This window comes from Nilaparvata lugens, chromosome 7, assembly GCF_014356525.2.
Source record: "Nilaparvata lugens isolate BPH chromosome 7, ASM1435652v1, whole genome shotgun sequence".
In the NCBI taxonomy this organism is placed as follows: domain Eukaryota; kingdom Metazoa; phylum Arthropoda; class Insecta; order Hemiptera; family Delphacidae; genus Nilaparvata; species Nilaparvata lugens.
This window is the reverse complement of record NC_052510.1, coordinates 50,760,362-50,779,984: the sequence shown is the minus strand read 5'-3', so window position 1 is coordinate 50,779,984 and position 19,623 is coordinate 50,760,362. Positions and strand designations below refer to the sequence as shown.

The 19,623-nt window shown below is 33.2% G+C and overlaps 1 protein-coding gene and 1 non-coding gene across 2 annotated transcripts; both read right to left on the bottom strand.

The window, feature by feature from the left end:
• Window positions 1-7,352: 7,352 nt before the first annotated feature.
• On the bottom strand, window positions 7,353-11,510 carry LOC111053567 (innexin inx2). Its single transcript, XM_022340481.2, is given in 2 exon segments — window positions 7,353-11,041; window positions 11,044-11,510. Coding segments are annotated over 2 exon segments (1,077 nt in total). The 5' UTR covers window positions 11,408-11,510; the 3' UTR covers window positions 7,353-10,328.
• A 4,772-nt stretch (window positions 11,511-16,282) lies between these two features.
• On the bottom strand, window positions 16,283-16,355 carry Trnar-acg. The gene has a single exon. It is a non-coding gene; the product is annotated as a tRNA-Arg (tRNA).
• Between the last annotated feature and the right edge of the window lie 3,268 nt (window positions 16,356-19,623).

The following is a 19,623-nucleotide window of genomic DNA, read 5'->3' as shown; positions in this document are numbered from 1 at the left end:
CTTGTATAATGGTTATGATTCACAGTACTAATCACGCCACGCTTTTGGAAACTTTTTACTGGTGGCAGAAGTTCAAGTTGTACAATTTGGATACGATCATCTATCTAGTTATCAAAATAAAATAAATTCCCAAGGAGGAATTTCTTTAAAAAAATTTTTTTCGAGATTTTTAAAAATATATGCCAGTAAATCTTTTAACTGGTGGCAGTAAAAATTTGTTGAAGTTGTTCAATTTGGATACGATTATCTATCAAGTTACCAAAATTAAATAAATTCCCAATCCCAATACAAGGAGGAGCTTCTTTTTAAAAATTCTACTTTTCGAGATAACTCGAAATATTTTTTCAATTTTGATTGTCATTAAAACTAGCCTCAAGAACTAACTATTAATTTTTATTTTACTACAAATCTTATACTATGAAAAACTAGAAAACTTCAGGTCATCCTTTGATGACCCAGGTAATTCTGAGAGAATGTTGGAATATCTGAAATTAGATAGTTGAAATAATTTCAGATTTGGTAGCAGATAAATCCGTGACATTTTAAATATGCATTCTTCAAGGTATTGTTTATCAGTACTTGATTTCTCAGAACATTATTTCTAGGGAAATCTATCACATTTGAAAATAACTCAATTCGAGTTATACCTAACTGGAATAATTTTATGTAAAATTGATATTCTGAGCAATCAAGTATGTCATCTGATAAACAATACCTTGATCAATATAATGTATCCTTGAAATTTCATGAATGGTGCACAACCTTAATGAGCATTAACTTCATATCGATTATTTTTAGCAAGGATATTATCGGAATGAATGAACATTGTAGATAACTAAAGAATGAATCCTCGAGAGAATAAAAATGATGGACCATACTTCAAAGTGTGAAATATGAAAATCAAGATTGAATAATTATGGTTGGTTAATTTTAAAATCATTTTCTGGAAGTAGAATGCTTTCAAATTCTTTGGAAAAATAGTGCATATTATACGGTACATAATAGTGAATCAAGAAATTAGCTTGAAATCTAATTTTATGTTTTCGCTCTGACTACTTTTACCGCGAGCAGAAGACAAGCTATTGGTAACTACTGAGACCTAAAAAAATAATATATAACAATGTAGAATAGGTACCTAGTGTTATCTTCCAATTCTGAAGTCCCCTTTCCCTTGTAGATATTATTACAACGATTGTCTGTTTGTAGCCGATCATTTCGAAAGAAACATCCGTTTTATAATATTTGAATATTTATGTAACTAGGTTAAGTTTGAAATTTAATTGAAATTTTTAAAGGCGATCTTCTAAATTGTGATTTAGACACACTCGCCAATTTTATTATTTCCATAAAATGACTGACAAAGCAGTTTTTATCTATCTAGGAATATTGCAACATCAGTAGATTGCACAATTCTATTCGACCTATTCATTAATAAAATCAGAACGCCATTCCAAAGGAACGTGAGACTCCGTGGAAGTTTGCTATTGCTTGCTGTATATTTTCCCAATTTATTCAAAAATTTCAACCGAGACGAGCCACAATTTTTTGTCATTTCACCTCGCAACTTGAATAAGCTATCACTACTCGGGTTATAAAATTTCATTCCCATAAAAAGTAGCATTTATTCCTGTGAAATATTGGAATTCTACAGAGAATTTAGCGTATAATGTATCACCATTTTGGATAGGAAGTTCAATCAATTTAAAATCCACTGTGATGAGAGTAATCATCAAATCGGTACAATGGTGTTGTGTTTGCACAATAGAGCAAACGGTATTTTATGAAATGACTTGAGAAAAAATTATCATTTTTCTGAAATATCAATTATTATACTAGTAGTTCTGTGAACAGTAGACCTCGCGCTCAGTGAGTTACATTGACCTGTTGTTATGTTTTCTCAAAAATTAATAAATAATTTATCAATTAAAAATGTCTAGAAAAAGTCCTAAATAAACATAGAGCTTTCTGTCCTATATCGTACCGTGACGTGTCGTCCCGGAATGTGAGTGTGAGCGTTATCAGGTCTGGCTGCAACTGTCTACAACGTTGATGGAAAGATACAATTTTCAAGATGTTCGATGTTTTTGAACGGGTAGTATTATAGTCAAATGTCTACTAACGTTAATGGAAAGATACATTTTCAAGATGTTCCATGTTTTTGAGCGGGTAGTATTATAGTCCACTAGACAGCTGAATTATGATGAATAATATTCTATAGTCTGATTTTTACGGTAATATTGGCGTATGAAGGAGGCTCCTTTTTCCTTTTATATTATCCTTGAAATGCAAAATTTTCAAAAACCTTGTATATACGTCGACGCGCAATTTGGCGCACCTGTCAAATTTCAAGAAAATCTATTTACCGCGTTCCGCCATAAATGCGCAACATAAAAACATTCAAACATTTAAACATTAAGAGAAATGCCAAACCGTCGACTTGAATCTTAGACCTCACTTCGCTCGGTCAATTATTGTTGATGAATAATTTTTGGTAGTTCATTCGGTTGATCATAATTAATTTGACTTGTAATCAATGTGATTCGATTTTGATATTCATTATGAACAAGAGTACAAGAGTTGTGCCTACAGTGAGGTTCACGTTATAATGGCAGTGTTTGATTGGCAATGGTATTGCTATCCTTGTCCATCATTCAACAATGTGGATAGCGCTATCTCTTCCTCGCTTTGCTCTGTTGCCAGATCGACTTTTAACAATGTAGAATTAATAATTAATTAACAAAATATTTCATTTTAATTATGAAATTATTGAAAATATAATTCCCTGCTTAATAAAATATAATTGAATATTTTAAACGAGAATGAACCGTTAATATTACATCAATAAACCTGTATCAGCTACCGTCTATAGAAGGCATTGATTGACAAGATAACGTTTTTCTCCTATCTTTCTCCACTGCCATCATAACGTGGACCTCACTACAGGTGTAATGTCACTTCTAAGAATTGCATTCCTAACTTTTGAACAGGACGAAGTACTGTTAATGATATTAATAACTGAAGGGTGGTTGACCCGATGATCGTTCACTTGGAAATTTCCGGAAACCAAAGTTATTGATCACAGTTACAGAGTCAGAGAAAGCTGGCAACTGGCAATGCATTCAACCAGAACTAAAATTGAGGAGGTAGGATTCATTTATAACTGTCAGAGCACTGGTTGATTGGGGAGCATTGTTGTTATTCATAAGAATTGATGACAGTTTCAAATGGATTTCACTATATTTAGGTACCTGATTTCTATATTGTAAGTTTCCTTATGATTTGTATAGGTCTGGAATAACCCAACACCCACAATAGTCTTATCTACTGTATTATCTCCATTTCTTAATAAATGCATCCAGTAGGCCTACCGTACTGTATAACTCATTATAGATAATGGCATGGAATGTCCTGCAAATGTATTCCTGATTTATTTATTCTCCATATTCAACGAATGGTATAGTGTACATTTGAACTGTTGTATAAATTAGAATTGGAACCGTTTGGTTGCAATTGATTATTTTAAACGAGAATGAACCGTTAATACTACATCAATAAGCCTGTATCAGCTACCGTCTATAGAAGGTATTTTTGCCAGTGGTACTTTTCTATTAGTAGTGTAATTCTGAATGATTGAATGATACAGAAGAGTATTCCACTGAGAATTTAACAGTGAATCATAGACTTATACGTGAGTAATAGGTTAATAACAACATATTAAACCTGGAATAATAAAAACCAAGTACAGTTTTAGTTTGGGTGGATTCCAAACCATTGTAAATCGATTTTTCACGTCATATAAACTGTAGGCTACGTTAGCAGATAATGGACTCAAGCTTACAGTTCAAACGGGATAACCAATAACAGTGTACTGATGTCAATCAATATGAATTTACCTTGCCTCCGACCAGGGGTGCCCAGTTTGCCCACAGCATGTTCTGATGTTGCAAGTTGCGACATGAGGCTGAATTTTGGGGGGGATTTTTCAATATACATTTTTCAAGTACCTTAATGGATACCAAATTTTAAGAATTTGGGGGGGAATTTTGCGACATGGACCATTGGAGGGGATGGGCACCCCTGCCTCCGACTGTCAGGAGCTCAGGACAATCACACCCCACTTATTACTTTCCTTGCCCTATTACCATAGGTAAGGAAAGTATTGCTTTCCAAAAAAATTTAAGGTACCCTAATATCATGTTTTCCATACGTTTCAAGGTCCCCTGAGTCCAAAAACATGATTTTTGGGTGTTGGTCTGTGTGTGTGTGTGTGTCTGTGAGCACTATAACTCCATTCCTAATTAACCGATTGACTTGAAATTTTAAACTTAAGGTCCTTATACCATGAGAATCAGACAATAAGAAATTCAATAAAATTCCATTCAAAATGGCGGATAATGGCTAAAAACCACGTTTTTCTCGAAAACGGCTCTAACGATTTTCTTCAAATTTATACCCTAGATAGCTATTTATAAGCCCTATCAACTGACATGAGTCTCATTTCTGGGAAAATTGCAGGAGCTCCGTAATATTCCTGAGAAGAATGAATTTTGTTAAATTTCTATCACGATTTTCTCAAAAATGACGACCGATTTTTTTCAAATTCATACCCTGAATAGTTATATATCAGCTCTATTAACTGGCATGAGTCTCCTCCCTGAGAAATTAACAGGTGGTCCACCCCATCCTTGAGAAATTTACTTTGTAACCTCCTTCTCGTGCGTGAGGTAGGTAGGTAGAGCAGTTTATTCAAAAGAACACATGTCGATATTTTACTTGTAGAACAGCTGTTTTGACAACTTTTAAAAAATCCTCAAATTTCATAATTCAAACAAAGGAAAATGTACTCTGAACACAATCACAATAGTATAATCGTAGTTTTAATTATTTAGCCGCCAATCGGCATAATATTATTCCCTAAATTATCCTCGTTAATGAGGCTTATAGATCAATGAGCAAGGAAAGTTGTGTGAGTGTACCACACCAGATTTTTTTAAATAGGTTTCATTAAAGAAAATGTTGCTTAACATTATGTAAAAGTGTGGCTCCCCAATTTTTTTGAAATTTATCATGACAATCAGTTACACAGCACTCACGTCTTATTATTTTCCCAAGTTCAGTCACTGTACTTGGAAAAGCAATTAAAAATATTAAAAAGCTATCAAGTAATTTATTGGAAAGCAATTGAAAGTATTTAATAAATTGTAAATACCTGACAGCTGACAATTATTGTCTTCAAGTCAGAACTGCAAGACATTTTTCACATCTCGCTTCATGACGAGCAAATTTGAAGTATTCTCATTTGGTACGTATTCATAAGCGGATGTGACAAATGATGGATCTATTCTCAGACGAATAAGTGGAGAAATATATTATGCAAATAATAATGTTTCAGAAGGAATAATTTAGAAACCAACACTTTACAGCAATTCACGTAGGTATTCAGCACTTGATAGCAAGAAGCGAGTTCACCTGAGATCTATCTCTTCATAAAGTATAGGTAGTAGACAGTACTTTTATTTTTTGAATCATTGTATGAACGTTGTACCATAGAAAAACAATCTATAGATTGTTTATTCTATGGATGTACCAATTAAAAAATTTGATTCATTGTTCAATTCATGAAAATTGATAAAGATATCACGTCATGGCTCTTTATCTTCAACGCCACACTGGAAATTTAACCTATTAATTTATTTCATTAGGGCTGCTTGATTTGTTAATTAAAAGATAATTCCATAAAACGCTTTTTTAAAAAACTTTTTTTTATAAAATAAATAACTAGTTTTGGAATGTTCAATCCATTTTTAATTTCTCTTAAAATAAACTTTTTTCTATTGGACTAGTAGTTGTGATTGTATTTTAAGTAAACAGTTTCTTAAAGGGTACTATGGAATTATTTTTTAACTAATAAAGTTAGACTATTAGTGAGGTCCACGTTATAATGACAGTGGATGAAGATAGAAGACATTATTTAATCATATTCCTACACTGTCAAAAACATAATTGGCATGATTGTGGACCTAGAAAAGGATAGTACCACTGGCTTTGTCGAATGATAGCAAAACCAAAGTTGATCAAATACTGTCATTATAACGTGGACCTCACTATATAATGAAGAGACAGACTTTCCTCAACTTTATTAGGTAGACTGTAGAACCAATGTATTTGCATCATGCCATAGAATAAGAATAGAGACCTATGGCTAGGCGCTCACCAGTTAGTAAAGACAATACATGATCAGACATGTTTAGTCACAATACTTCACATAGTTGCTCATGACGCAACCCACAGTGATTAGTCATTGCAATTAGACATATCTTCATAAGCAAATATGTGAAGTATTGTGACTGAACGTGTCTGATCATGTCTTGTCTTGTCTAACTGGTGTGAGCCTAGCCTAATTTTTCTCAATGATCATAATGTATGAACATAACATCTGTTCTCAATAATTATTGTTCATTTGAGGTTTGTCCAGCATTTATACGTTCATTCCATACACAAACCACGAGAAAAACTCCTGTATAGGACAACTTTCACACAAACTTGTTTATCTTGTGCAAACTTGAAGCATCCACATTTTTACAATAATTATTAATTTGTGCAAGTCTGTTACCACGTTTGTGCAAATGGAATGAGCGTATAAATCAACCAGCCAACGAATCCATGGAACAATACATTGTGTTGAATACTCATAAAATATTATTAGGAGCATAGTGAATCAAATTTTAATCGGTGGCATTAAAAATCAGAAGTTACAGAAATAAATGCATAAAGTTAAATCGGTGTAAATGTATGGCAAGATTGATTTTTCGTTATATCTTGGGATCGTCTCAATCACTTATAAATTACTCAATAACATAACTCAGTAGCACTTCCATAAAATTAGCAATAAAATGAGAATGAATGTGAAATAGAATTATCTCTACACTAGCCAGGTATGAACTATCAGATTGAATCATGAATTGTCAACAATTTCTACTCAATTTCTATTATGTCACTTTCTATTCAACTCATATCCCAAAAACTAGTCATTGATAGTTCTTGTGATTAGTTGAGTTGACAAAATGTGTGTACAAGTTTCAAAATCCAAATCTGAACAGAAAGCTGAACATATTTTCCAACATTGCATAGTAATCATACCAAACCATACATTTACATCAATTTAAAAGTACACTTCTGTAAAATCTAATTCAAATGACACTTTAGAATGAATTTGAAAATGCTCTACTGATCTATTCTTGGGTTGAAATAGTTTCATACTAGGATAATTTTAGACGTAACCATTTTTGCCCTTGAAGGGACTGAAATTAGTTTACAAATGACTTCTTGGTATGAACAAATTAATAACAAAATTGATAAGCAATGTAAATTTATTGTATATAATGTATATTTTACAAAAGATTGGAAGGTACTTTCCTTCATAAATGTTTGTACAAATTTATATAAAAATCTTCAAAAATGGAATAGTGCCACATTATTCAGTATACAAACATCTGTCAAATAGGCTTACAAAAGGAATGTACATTCAAAAACATATTGGCAGTTGAATGTGTAACAACTCGAATGTGATATGAACAGAACGTTTACTGACATATTTCAAAGAACATTTCATACACAAAGTCCTCTACTTGATACAGTAATTCAATTAATTATTGCAACATTTTTTTGACAAATTTATTGGGTTGGAATGATATCTAATTTGATAAAGATAACTATTCAACACTGACGCATAATTAAAATAATATTCTTGCTATTACAATTGGAAAAAATGGAAGTGGAACAGCACAATAAAATCAATGCATTTTCTTCAATTAGTAGATTTCGACTCATGTTCACAATATTCCCAATGAGTTTATGAGTTATATTTTGAGATCATTGCTTTCTCAGCGGAATGTTTAAAATCTATATTCAAACTTGTTGCTTTGATAGGATTGGGCTGTCTTCGAATATTCAGTGCAAATGTAAAATAATAATTGTGTTGCCTTATCATTCAAGTAAAAGCCTCAATTCTAAAAGTCTTGGTACAATGAACATTTAAAAGCATGAAAAAATGGATACCGATAGCAGATAGAATAATTGAATACGGAATTACAAGTTCAGAAGTAATGTGCTAAGGAGAAAAAAATATTTAATGCTGTCAGTAAATTGAAAAGTACTTCAATTAAATTAGGGTTGGTCCCAATGAGGAATGCATGGAGTAAGAAATTTTCATTTGGAATCAATTATTTAAAGAGTACCAGATTGTGCAAACCCCCTCCCCCCTCCTTACTTGAGTAATTACATTTCAAGGCACTCAATTCCATAAATCTATGTACAAATCGATCATCAACAATATTCCTTTATACAAGATCAATATTTACTTTTTAAATTAACAAACTCTACCTATAGACTGCTTTTGTCACAAGGAATCAAAGAAAAAACAAACAAAACTATCTAACTAGATGAAAGGCTTTTTCAATAATTTAACAATTAACTATTGGCAATCGCCTGGATATTCAACAATTTTAGAAAATAAATTATTTGTTAAAATTAGGTATGTTATTGAAGTAAAGACTGTTAGATAACAACTACTACTTTTAGTCGAAATTAATTATTTTCTTTAATATCAAGAGAAAAAGAAATATCAATCCAACGTTAAGTGAGTTAGTTTAATTGTAAGTTACTGTAGAATCAATATGTAAGTTTATTATGACAATGAACTGAACTGAATCAAGAAAAATAACATGGGAAGTTGATTCACCTATGTAACACTTCTTGCTAATAAGTATGGCAAAGAAAACGAGATAATAGTTGATTATTATGGCATGAGAAAGATTGACTACACATAATCTTGATTCGCTAAATCACTACTATTACCATGCATAGGAGGATACCTACACATACAGAAATAATATTACTATTAGCAGCAATAAATTGTGAAAGCCAAATTTATTATGAGTTTCTAGTTGGCGAAATTAATTTACACATAATAATTAAATATATTTATATATTAGATAATCATTCAATTCAATTTAAACTAAATAATCTATGATCACAATATTTCCATAATTCTAAATTAAAATACACACAATCTAACACCAACATCACGCACCCTCAAGCATTCAATACATGCACTCAATTTATTCAACTTGGATGGGCATGCTATCGGTATTGCATCCATAAATACAAGTTGAATATTGAATAGATTTCCAAAATATTGCTTCAAGTTCAAATTGTTGTGCATTTATCTTCAAAATTGAGCTGAATGGCTATCAAGTTACTGTACCAATTTAATATTGAGCAGGGCCTAATTGAAATCAAAAGTAATTTAGAATGTAGAACCAAAACTCTAGAATTTTAGCCAGCACAGGTGTTAACTGTGATAAAAGCCCCCCTTTTTGGTAATTAGCAAAGCATTTCTGTGCCCTACTCAAAAATAATATCTTGAAATATGAGATAGATGCTACTTTAAAATGTAGAATGCCATAAAAGTAACACAAATTAAGCGGCTAATAAAACCCAACATACAAATGGGTGTCTAACATATCAATAATAAACTAATAGCTTTATGATAATAACCTTAATAATTGTTCTGAAACCACTTAATCATAAGGATCGATGTACAGCAGAATTCCTTACGGGAATTGGGAAAATCGAGTTATGAAAATTATTGAACAACCTTGTTTCTAACCTATATTATCTATGCTATGAGGAAAGATGATTGACACTATCATCACAAATATTGATCATTCTCCATTTAGCTATAAATAACCTTTCATAAACATTATGTACACGAGAAGCATATTTTGAATTCTCATCTTGAAAATTACTTGACAAACCAACGCTTTTATAAAAATACATGATTTCTTCCAAAAAAAATATATTATAGCCTATGAAAGATTTGGAAGCACTGTCAGATTGTAGAATCTCTAATCCTACCAAAATTTTCATTTCAATTCCCACATAAACCAGTCTTATTACATCACATAGACAGTACAATAATGAGTATGGTACGGTACTTGTTTTAATATCAAAAGAAAATGCAATATATCATAAATTGCATTTGATAAAAGGGCAGTTCTTTATTTTAAAATGTATTGCAATGTAAAAGCTTACCTCCCAAGTAAGCTATCAATGGAAAAAGGGAATGTTGAATGCGGGCACGTAGTTGAGGTTAGGTATCTGCTTTCCTAACTTAATCATAATCTAGGAATGAATAGATTGAAGTTTATATATTTATGCCAAATCGAATAACTCCAGCAACTGGCATTGAATGAACACATTTCCAAATGATTGGATTGAACAAGACAAGAGACTTGTTCAGTTGATTTGAAGGCACGACTCTACTTTCAAACTGTTTCTTTACCTTCCAGTTTCTTAGCTAAATCTGCAATTAATTCTTTGAAAACGATAGGTTCAATATTCTTACCAAGTTGATACAGTACAAACCAATCGCCAATTTGACACTTCTTTGCTATCGTTTCAATTTGATCCTGTGGAGACAGCCTTGAGCGAGCACGCAGCAGGTACAGACGAATGTTGGGGCCAAACACAACAGCTGCACGGTAGACCAGTGAGACAGCAGTAAGCACAGTCAAGATGATGAACCAAAACCACAGGAAAACGTAGATTTTTTCGTTCACAATATTCAGTGGAAGAACACACAGGCCGTCAAACTTTTGTACAGATCCTGAAGGACCATACTTGAAGAATGTGCACTTGGTCACTTTTGGAAACACTCTCGACATGGGATCCTCACGTTCTTCAGGTTCCATTTCAGTAAATCTCACGACATCTGCACCGTAGGTACTGAATTCACCCTCAAGGAAGACGTCCATGAAGTATATTTGTGCGATGACATTGATGAAATTCAATATTTCACAAATGAAAAATCGGAATGCATAGAAATTTTGTGTGCGTAAGTTCTGAGCAAAGTAATCCACCAACAATTTCTTACGATCAGTTTTACATTCTTCAGTAACAACGGGGCAGTTCAAATCCATTACAAGCATCTTGATTCGACCACCTTCCCACGTTTTCCAAAGGTAGCGTGGAACATAAACAACATGGCTTGGAAAAACAATACGAAGCATACCCACTGATAGTATTTATGATATTTGACTTCATCCTCACCTTCAACGTGACTAGCTACACCAGGCTGGATAATGTCTTTACCAATTGTTCCAGCGAGTCGATTCGGAATCGTGAACGTCGAGTAAATCCAACAGTACGTATCCATAACATTTGGAGGAATTTCATCGACGATGCAGTCGATCGGGTCGCCAATGTACTGTCTTGATGTCACCAACAACGAGAAAGCTACTAATATTACAACTGTTGCTTTGTAATGTAAACGGAAAACATTATTATCGATACAAACTGAGTCTATTTTCAACAGCCCCTTGACGGAGCCGAAAACGTCAAACATGGTGGCTAAACACTAGAATCACAAACACAGAAAACGTTCGATATAGCGCTACCCAGTCAGCAACTCAGACGACTGGCTTCAGTTGAGACTTTGTTCTGAAGCAGCGACGTAAACTGGTGTTCTGGTGGTGGTGGGGTTAGAATGCAGCAAGGAGGGGACGCTCACTCATCCCTCCTACCGTTCCCCTCATTCTAGCCTCCTACCGGGCAACGTTTTGTGTCCTGTCCTGTCTTCTGTCCTCGTTTAGCAAAGCCAGTGGTCGTAGTGTGCTGATGAAATAATTTCATGTTTTGTCCCATGTTCATGTTGCCTGCCTCCTACTGTATTCAAACATTGCACATGAGAAACAGACAATTAATCAACTATGCCGACTATAATCACATTATTTTTCAATAAATTCATCCATAGCCACAAATTTGTTATTAAAACTCCAAAATAAAAAGCATCTACTTAACGAAAACACTTATTCTAACCTTTCTACATAAACATGATAATATTGTTCTATTAATGTTTACATGAAACCTTTGAAACAGCTGATTTGAATGTTAAAAAAAATCTACTTTCACAACATAAAATAACTCATTTTTACTTTCAAAAAAAAACAACAAAAATTATTTAATAATAATATGTACTAATAAAAAATCCAAAATATGATTTATTCATTGAATAAACTGTATTTTGTTAATTCTTGAAAATATAGAATGCTCTACAATTACCAAGTTTTTCAAACTGTATTTCTTTGTTGTATACTTTTATTGAAAATAAAAAAATATTATTCTTTATTACTATTTCACAGTTTGCCGTTTGCTTGTGCGTCTGTTAAATTTAAATTTTATTAAAAGACGTCATTCAACAAGTACCCAATGCCATGAGAACCAATGGGAGAAACGATGAAATTGGTAAGTGGTTAATGACTACCGTACATAATATTTTATAGAGTTAGAGAGATGACATAATTATTATGTACAGTGCCTTACTGTAAGTTATAAATAGAGAACAATTATTATTCTCTTTCCAATTTATTAAGATCAGTGGTTTGATTTTTCATGATTCAACTGATTGAACAAGATTTTTTCAATGGAACTCTCCAGTTTAATTCATTGATGAAAATCATGTACTGCATAATTGAAATAGGTAGGTCTACTACAAAAATGAATCATGATTAGAACAATGAATATAGAGGAGAATGGAAGGATATTATACTATACTTAATTTTTTGCTAGTGAAAACACTATTTTTTTATGCTGTAAAATCTAGAATGCACCTATTTTTTATAATAATAATTTTTCTGTATTTTCCCCAATATCAGTAGCTGTTATGATGAAGCTTGTGATTGTGAATTTTCGGCTCAAATTTTTCGGTTTAATTCAATTTTATTAATAATTATCTCTCAAGTGTCTCAGCTTCCTAACAACATAACTGAATCCAACATTTCTATTACTTGTCAATTATTATCAAGCAGTATTTACGATGGTAAAAAGAGTGTGAGTGATAGAGTGATAGCATACTCAGTCCAAAACTCTGTGAAAACTGTTCATCTTCAAAATTTAATAAATAGTAATGTCAAAGACAAAAAAAAGTATGATGCGTTGATGCTATTATTCGTTTCTTTATTGTAATGCGTTGAATTAAGTTATGTATCTAAATCTTTTCTTCAATAAAGACCTACAATATTCAAATTCTGGAATTCAGTTGAAATTTCCAGGACCTCACAGTTTTGTCTGATTACGGTAGTAGTTTCTTCTTTCACTGCTAGATAGCGCTTGCCGTATCTCTCAATATTACAGTGACTAAAGTAACACAGTAGATAATAGTCTGGACGCAAATGGACTAAAAGGCATTCCGTGGTAATTTTTACTTTCCTTGCCCTATTACCATAGGTAAGTAAAGTATTGCTTTCCGAAAACAATATTAAGGTACCCCAATTTCTAAATTTCTATACGTTTCAAGGTCCCCTGAGTCCAAAAAAGTGGTTTTTGGGTATTGGTCTGTATGTGTGTGTGTGTGTGTGTGTGTTGTGTGTGTGTGTGTGTGTATGAGTGTATGTGTACACGATATCTCATCTCCCAATTAACAGAATGACTTGAAATTTGGAACGTAAGGTCCTTACAATATAAGGATCCGACACGAACAATTTCGATCAAATGCGATTCAAGATGGCGGTAAAAATGTTGTCAAAAACAGGGGTTTTCGCGATTTTCTCGAAAACGGCTCCAACGATTTTGATTAAAGTTATACCTACAATAGTAATCGATAAGCTCTATCAACTGCCACAAGTCCCATATCTGTAAAAATTTTAGGAGCTCCGCCCCATCTATGCAAAGTTTGATTTTAGATTATCAATTATCAGACTTCAGATACAATTTGAACAGAATATTTCGAGTGGAAAAGATTGAGCATGAGAATCTCTACAATTAATGTTCAGTAACATTTTCACCTAAAATTAAAAATAAGCTCGAAATTCGAGAAAATGTGATTTGATTATCCAATATTGCAAACTGTTGATTCTATTAAATCATTCACTATGAAGAGATAGCATAACTCGTGTATCTCCAGCGTTATCTCCCTGTCACCAGCTGGCTCAAATCTTTGAATAGTAGACTTGAGATGCGCGGGAACACTAGCGTCAGGTGATCAATTTTCATAACGGCAAGGAAAGTTGTGTGAGTGCGCCACACCAGATTTTTGGGTAACAACTGTGCACGATTTATCTCTAATTCTCCGTTAGGACTAGTATAATAAGTATCACAATGGTGATAAGTCGAAATCACAGGCAAACACCTCAAAAACAAGATGACCGTCAAAATCTTCAGAGTTTTCTTTTATTGCCTGTATTTGGATAACTGTCCTTAATATTCTACTGTTCTTGACACAAAAATATCGGAAAAATCTTCCTTCCGAAATCCAACAAACGCTGTTTTTCTTTATTTTCTTAAATTAAAAAATCCGATTTCCCTCTCACAATAAACTCTACACTTAATTATTATAATCTAAGGGCCACTGCTAACAAATATGTAACCTATAACACTAATATTGAATGTATAAGGAGGCAGTTAATTTACATAGGTACTAAAATAATAAACCTCATTCCAAATCACTTTCTCATGGACAATAAGATCAGCGGAAAAATTAAACTGGATATAAAAAACTGGACATACAGTAATTTCTTCTTCCATTTTGATATATGACTCGAGATTTCTGCTCCAGCATTGTTTTTTCTTCTTTCAGTGGACTCGCTTACCTTTATTTTGAGTACCTATTCCTCTGTTTTCTTCCTTCCCCCCATTTCTCCCTTACCTTTTTCCCTCATTACTTCTTTTCTCTTCTTTGCCTGCCTATTACATGGGAAACCATAGTTGGCTAGGTATCTTCCTCTCTTTTTTCTCTTCTCCAACACACCCAACCACAAAGCCCATGGTTTTTTATATTTAACTAGTCATTATTTCAAAGCTTATGGAATAGACTGCAACCTTTGTTTATGGATACGTTAATTAATACGTTGATTAAACAACATACTATCAACATAATTATGTTGATTATTGATGTTGGAACGTATCCATAATCAAAACTACAATACTCTGCCAATAATATTATTTTTTGTCCACTGTACAGATATTTACAGAGTCAGAGAGGAAAATAAGATTAAGGCCCGGTTGCACAACAGCCGGTTAAATTTCAACCGTGATTAATGCTACGAGAACCAATCAGAGAAGGCGTTTTTGAAAATACTTCTCTGATTGGTTCTCGTGGAATTAATCACGGTTAAAGTTTAACCGATTGTTTTGCAACCGGCACTTAGTCCCCAAGAAACTCAGATGAATAATGAAACAAGTAGTTGAAAAGAGATATTTCTTTCGAATATTGTAGTCTAATTAGTTAGTATTTAATCACCAAATGGCTCAGTTGATCCGATATCCCCACTATCAATAGAATATTACAGGCGATTGATTCATTGAAAATCTACAACTTTCATGCCGTCATCTTGTTTTTTCATGATGACAAGTATTTTTGAGATTGCCATCATAAATATTCTTCCTCATTCCTCTAGACATGATAGGAAGAGATTGATACCATTTCGAAGTCTGTACCATCAAGGAGTCATGAGATTTACGCTTTTACAATATTGGAATTTGATGAAAAACGTGTTCCGCTGCAAACTTTTCTCTCTTTTTCCGATGCCGTTCCTGTCGTGGAAAATGGACTTACAGCCTCAAACTAGATGTCATTTTGAAGCTTTGAAAATATTCTACAATACTGTTCGAATGATTATAGTGTAGGTCCACTGCAAATATATTACAGGGTGGAAGGCGAAATTTTGTCGCCAAAAAATGCATGATTCAAGCTTTTGAAGATTTATCAATAATAAGAAGAGTACAATAATGACAAGATTCTCTCGAATATCATAGTTTGATTCTAAATATAGTTTAGAATAGTATAGATATAGTATGATTCTAATATCATAGTTTAATTCTAAACACTCTAGTAGTAGAATCAATCCGATATATCCCACTGTAACTAAAAAGCAATCTATAAAATTCTGACAATTTTGAATTTTCAATGCTGATGACTCTTTTCGTAGTTTCCATCATCAATATCCTTATTCAGCTTGTTCTAACAGAGAGATTGAGACCATTTAAATTATTGAAGTTATCAGTTCCCGTATCTTCTATCCTTGCCAAGTTAAGGAAGCACAAATTTTGTTTAATGTTAGAGCAACTTGAAATGTCGACTTCTAGTAGAGAGAAGTTTCATAGAAAATTTTTTAAGTGTAGAAGTGACGTAAAAAATATGAAAATTATTACCACTGTACATTACTGCAGCCTAGTTTCTTGTAAATCAGCGCAAAAGAGCACGAAGCAGAGGAACAAAAAAAATCGACCCTGCCAGGATTCGAACCTGGAATCTTCTGATCCGTAGTCAGACGCGTTATCCGTTGCGCCACAGGGCCTTGTTTCCTAAAACTGAAAATTGCTGTTCTTGGAATTACGACCATGATTTTTTAAGATCACAGCCATTCTAACTTTAATAATTTACTAGCAGGAACCCGTGCTTCGCAAGGATCTGTTGTAAAACTTGACGTAATGAAATTTTGAAGAATTGAAAATAGGCCTATAACCATCCTTGGTTAATAAAGAATCTATATGCAAAATTTCAAGTTGATTAGTCCAGTAGTTCAGACGTGCTTTTCACTTTATATAATTATTATAGATATAGTTAACGACTGCAAGAGATAGGAAAACGAAGTTCAAAATTATGGTTTTCCTGAACATATGTTTTTGAGATAATTTCTTTGATGCAGCTGTTCCACATTCACCATTATATTATACAGAGTCTGTGAAAATAAAAAATATTCATTGATTACCAAAACAATACCATTATTATATTCAACATAATAATTAATTATCAAAACAGTACTTTTATTATATTAATAACAATGATAATAATATTATTAAACATATTTATCAATATTATCAGAACAATTATTATTGAGGTTAAGTGGAATCAGGTAGAAAGCAATAATAGAACAGATGTTATTTTTTAATTTCTATCATATTATTTTGTTATTTTCAATGATTACAACATATGTTAGAATATCACAGTCATGTCAATAAATAAATTATCTCATTTCCATATAGCGTTCACCGTACCATGTTAATAAGCTTACTTAGTTGGATCCTTTTTCATCCTTTGAAACCCTTAGAGGCAAAATATCTCAAAATCCGTTCTTAGTGTGCATCTAGCATGTTTCAAGAATATTTTTGCGAAATTTTAAGTCTGTAGGCTAAGTAGTTTGGGCTAGAGTGTGATTTTCCATTAAAATTTTCGAAAAATACCCTCTCCTGGACCCCAATGTGCTCCTGGTCGGAATTTTTCTGCATAGATCTAAGTTTTTTTCATAGCTGAACAAAAAAGTTCCTTATGACTTTGCTGTGAAATGAGCGGTTAAAAAGTACAAAATCTTGGGGGGGCCCCAGCTCCCTCAGGGGGGCAAATTTCTGAAAATCCTTTCTTAGTGAATGTTTTGAGGCTACCATGAACAGTTGTGCAAAATTACAAGTTTTTAGGCTTAGTAGTTTGGGCTGTGGTGTGATTTCAGTTTGTCGGGGCTTAGCCTTTTATAGATATAGAGATTAGATTTATGTGAACTTATAATAGAAAATAGAATAGCTTATAATAATAGCATAGAATTATTTAACGTACATAGAATTGCGTGAACTTATAATAGAGTAACTTATTGAATTGCGTGTTACATGGATAAGCTATGAAGTTACATAGAGATTCGTTACGTTACCGTACGTTTACTCAGGAGTGACACCCCCCAAAGAACAAGGACAAACCCCCCTAAATTTAGCAATAAAAACCAGCTTCTACTCCCCCCCGCACAACAATAATGAATTATTGGGAAACCTAGAAAAATTCGTCAATAGTAATAATTTTAAACACTGCTGACCATTTCATATTTTGGCCAACCAAGATTTTTTATTTTGACCCGACAACAACAAGAAAATTATTTTAAGGTAAGGACGAAAAACCCCCGTGCTTCAATCAACCAGGTGGGCATCCCTGGTGCACGCCACAGAAGATAGATTTATGCTACGTTGGGCCTACAAAGTAAAGAATTCAAATAATATAAACATGGTTTACAAAAAGGAAAAAAACATATTTTCGTTCGACGAACGTTGTAAATGTAGTCATTTTTGAGTCAGTGGGGAGGGGAGGTTCTGATTAACAGAGTACAAAGAAAACTAAAACTGAGTAGGCATGTATGTAATTGAGAATAAATTTTGGGTCAATTGCTCGAGTTTGCTATCTATCTCTTCTGTTAAAGATCCTGCTCAGAAGTGTAGGTATAAAAAAAATGCACAATGACCCCGCAAGCGGCGAATCTATCCTCTCAAAAGTCAAAACCACCAACTTAGAAAATTCAACCAACCTTGATCATTATTTTATCTTCCCGATAGATCGACAGTACAGTAGCCTAATTGCTACTTTCGCTAGAAATTCCAGAAAAACATTGAGATTTTTTTGGATCCAATAGCCCTGGATCATTACACAAAAAATTAAATTAGTCTCGAATTTTCCAACAAACAGAAAAAAATTATACAGGCTATAATGTAGGTGACAGGACTATAAAATGAGAAAACATGGATGGGTAAAAATTCTACTCTTTAAATTAAACGTTTCTTTAATGAACGATGTAAGTAGCTGACAACGATGAAATTAAATGAAAAATTCTACACTTCAAATTGAACGTTTCTTTAATAAAACTTAATCAATACTTTTAATAACTATTCATTTCCCGATCTCATGTAGCCTACTTATTGATGTGATGATCTATTTCATACAATATTTTTTATCTACAGCGTCATTCATACTGGGGGGAGTTCTGGAACATCTGTACAATTTACATTTCATATCCTTCATTGTTCATTAAGGCACTGAATAATTTTGGAGTCAAATTGCACAGACATTATTGAACTTAACTCAGTAAGCTAACAGTAGTCTCATCAAGTGTCATATATATAACTCATTCTATCTTTAGAACTCAGCAACGAATGATATTATGCTGGTTTTATTGGCAAATTGGGAGCAATGTGAGAATGTTGAGTGCGAACCAGTTCCAAGACAAGAATATTTTGTGAGGGTGTGACTTGAATAACGAGCGAGCTCCCGGCGCGTACTAGTATGATGAAGAAGAAGAAGAGGAAGACGGAGGAGGTGGAGGAGAACCAGATGGAGAAGAAGTAGAAACAGGTGGAAAAGAAGAAGGGGAAGGAGGAGGAAAAGAAGGAGAAGAAGGAGGAGGAGGAGAAGAAAGAGGAGTAGAAGGAGGAGAAGAAGGTGGAGGAGAAGAAAGAGTAGGAGAAGGGAAAGAAGGATGATGAAGAAAAGAAGAGGATGAGAAGGAGCAGGAGGAGGAGTAAGAGGAGGAAGAGGAGGAGGAGGAGAAGGAGAAGAAGAAGAAGAAGAAGAACAAGAAGAAGAAGAAGAAGAAGAAGAAGAAGAAGAAGAAGAAGAAGTATTTCTCTAGTATGAAGTTAATATTTTTTTAGAATGTCTCTAATATTGCTGTCATATGATACAGTAGTGGTTCTTGCGCGAGTATTTGCCTCAGTGATGAAACAGTGTGAGTGTAAGTTACAAGAAGGTTCAAGAAGCCAAGGTCAATTAACTTGAATTGAAATTTATATTCTTTCAAGTGAACTGCTCGAACA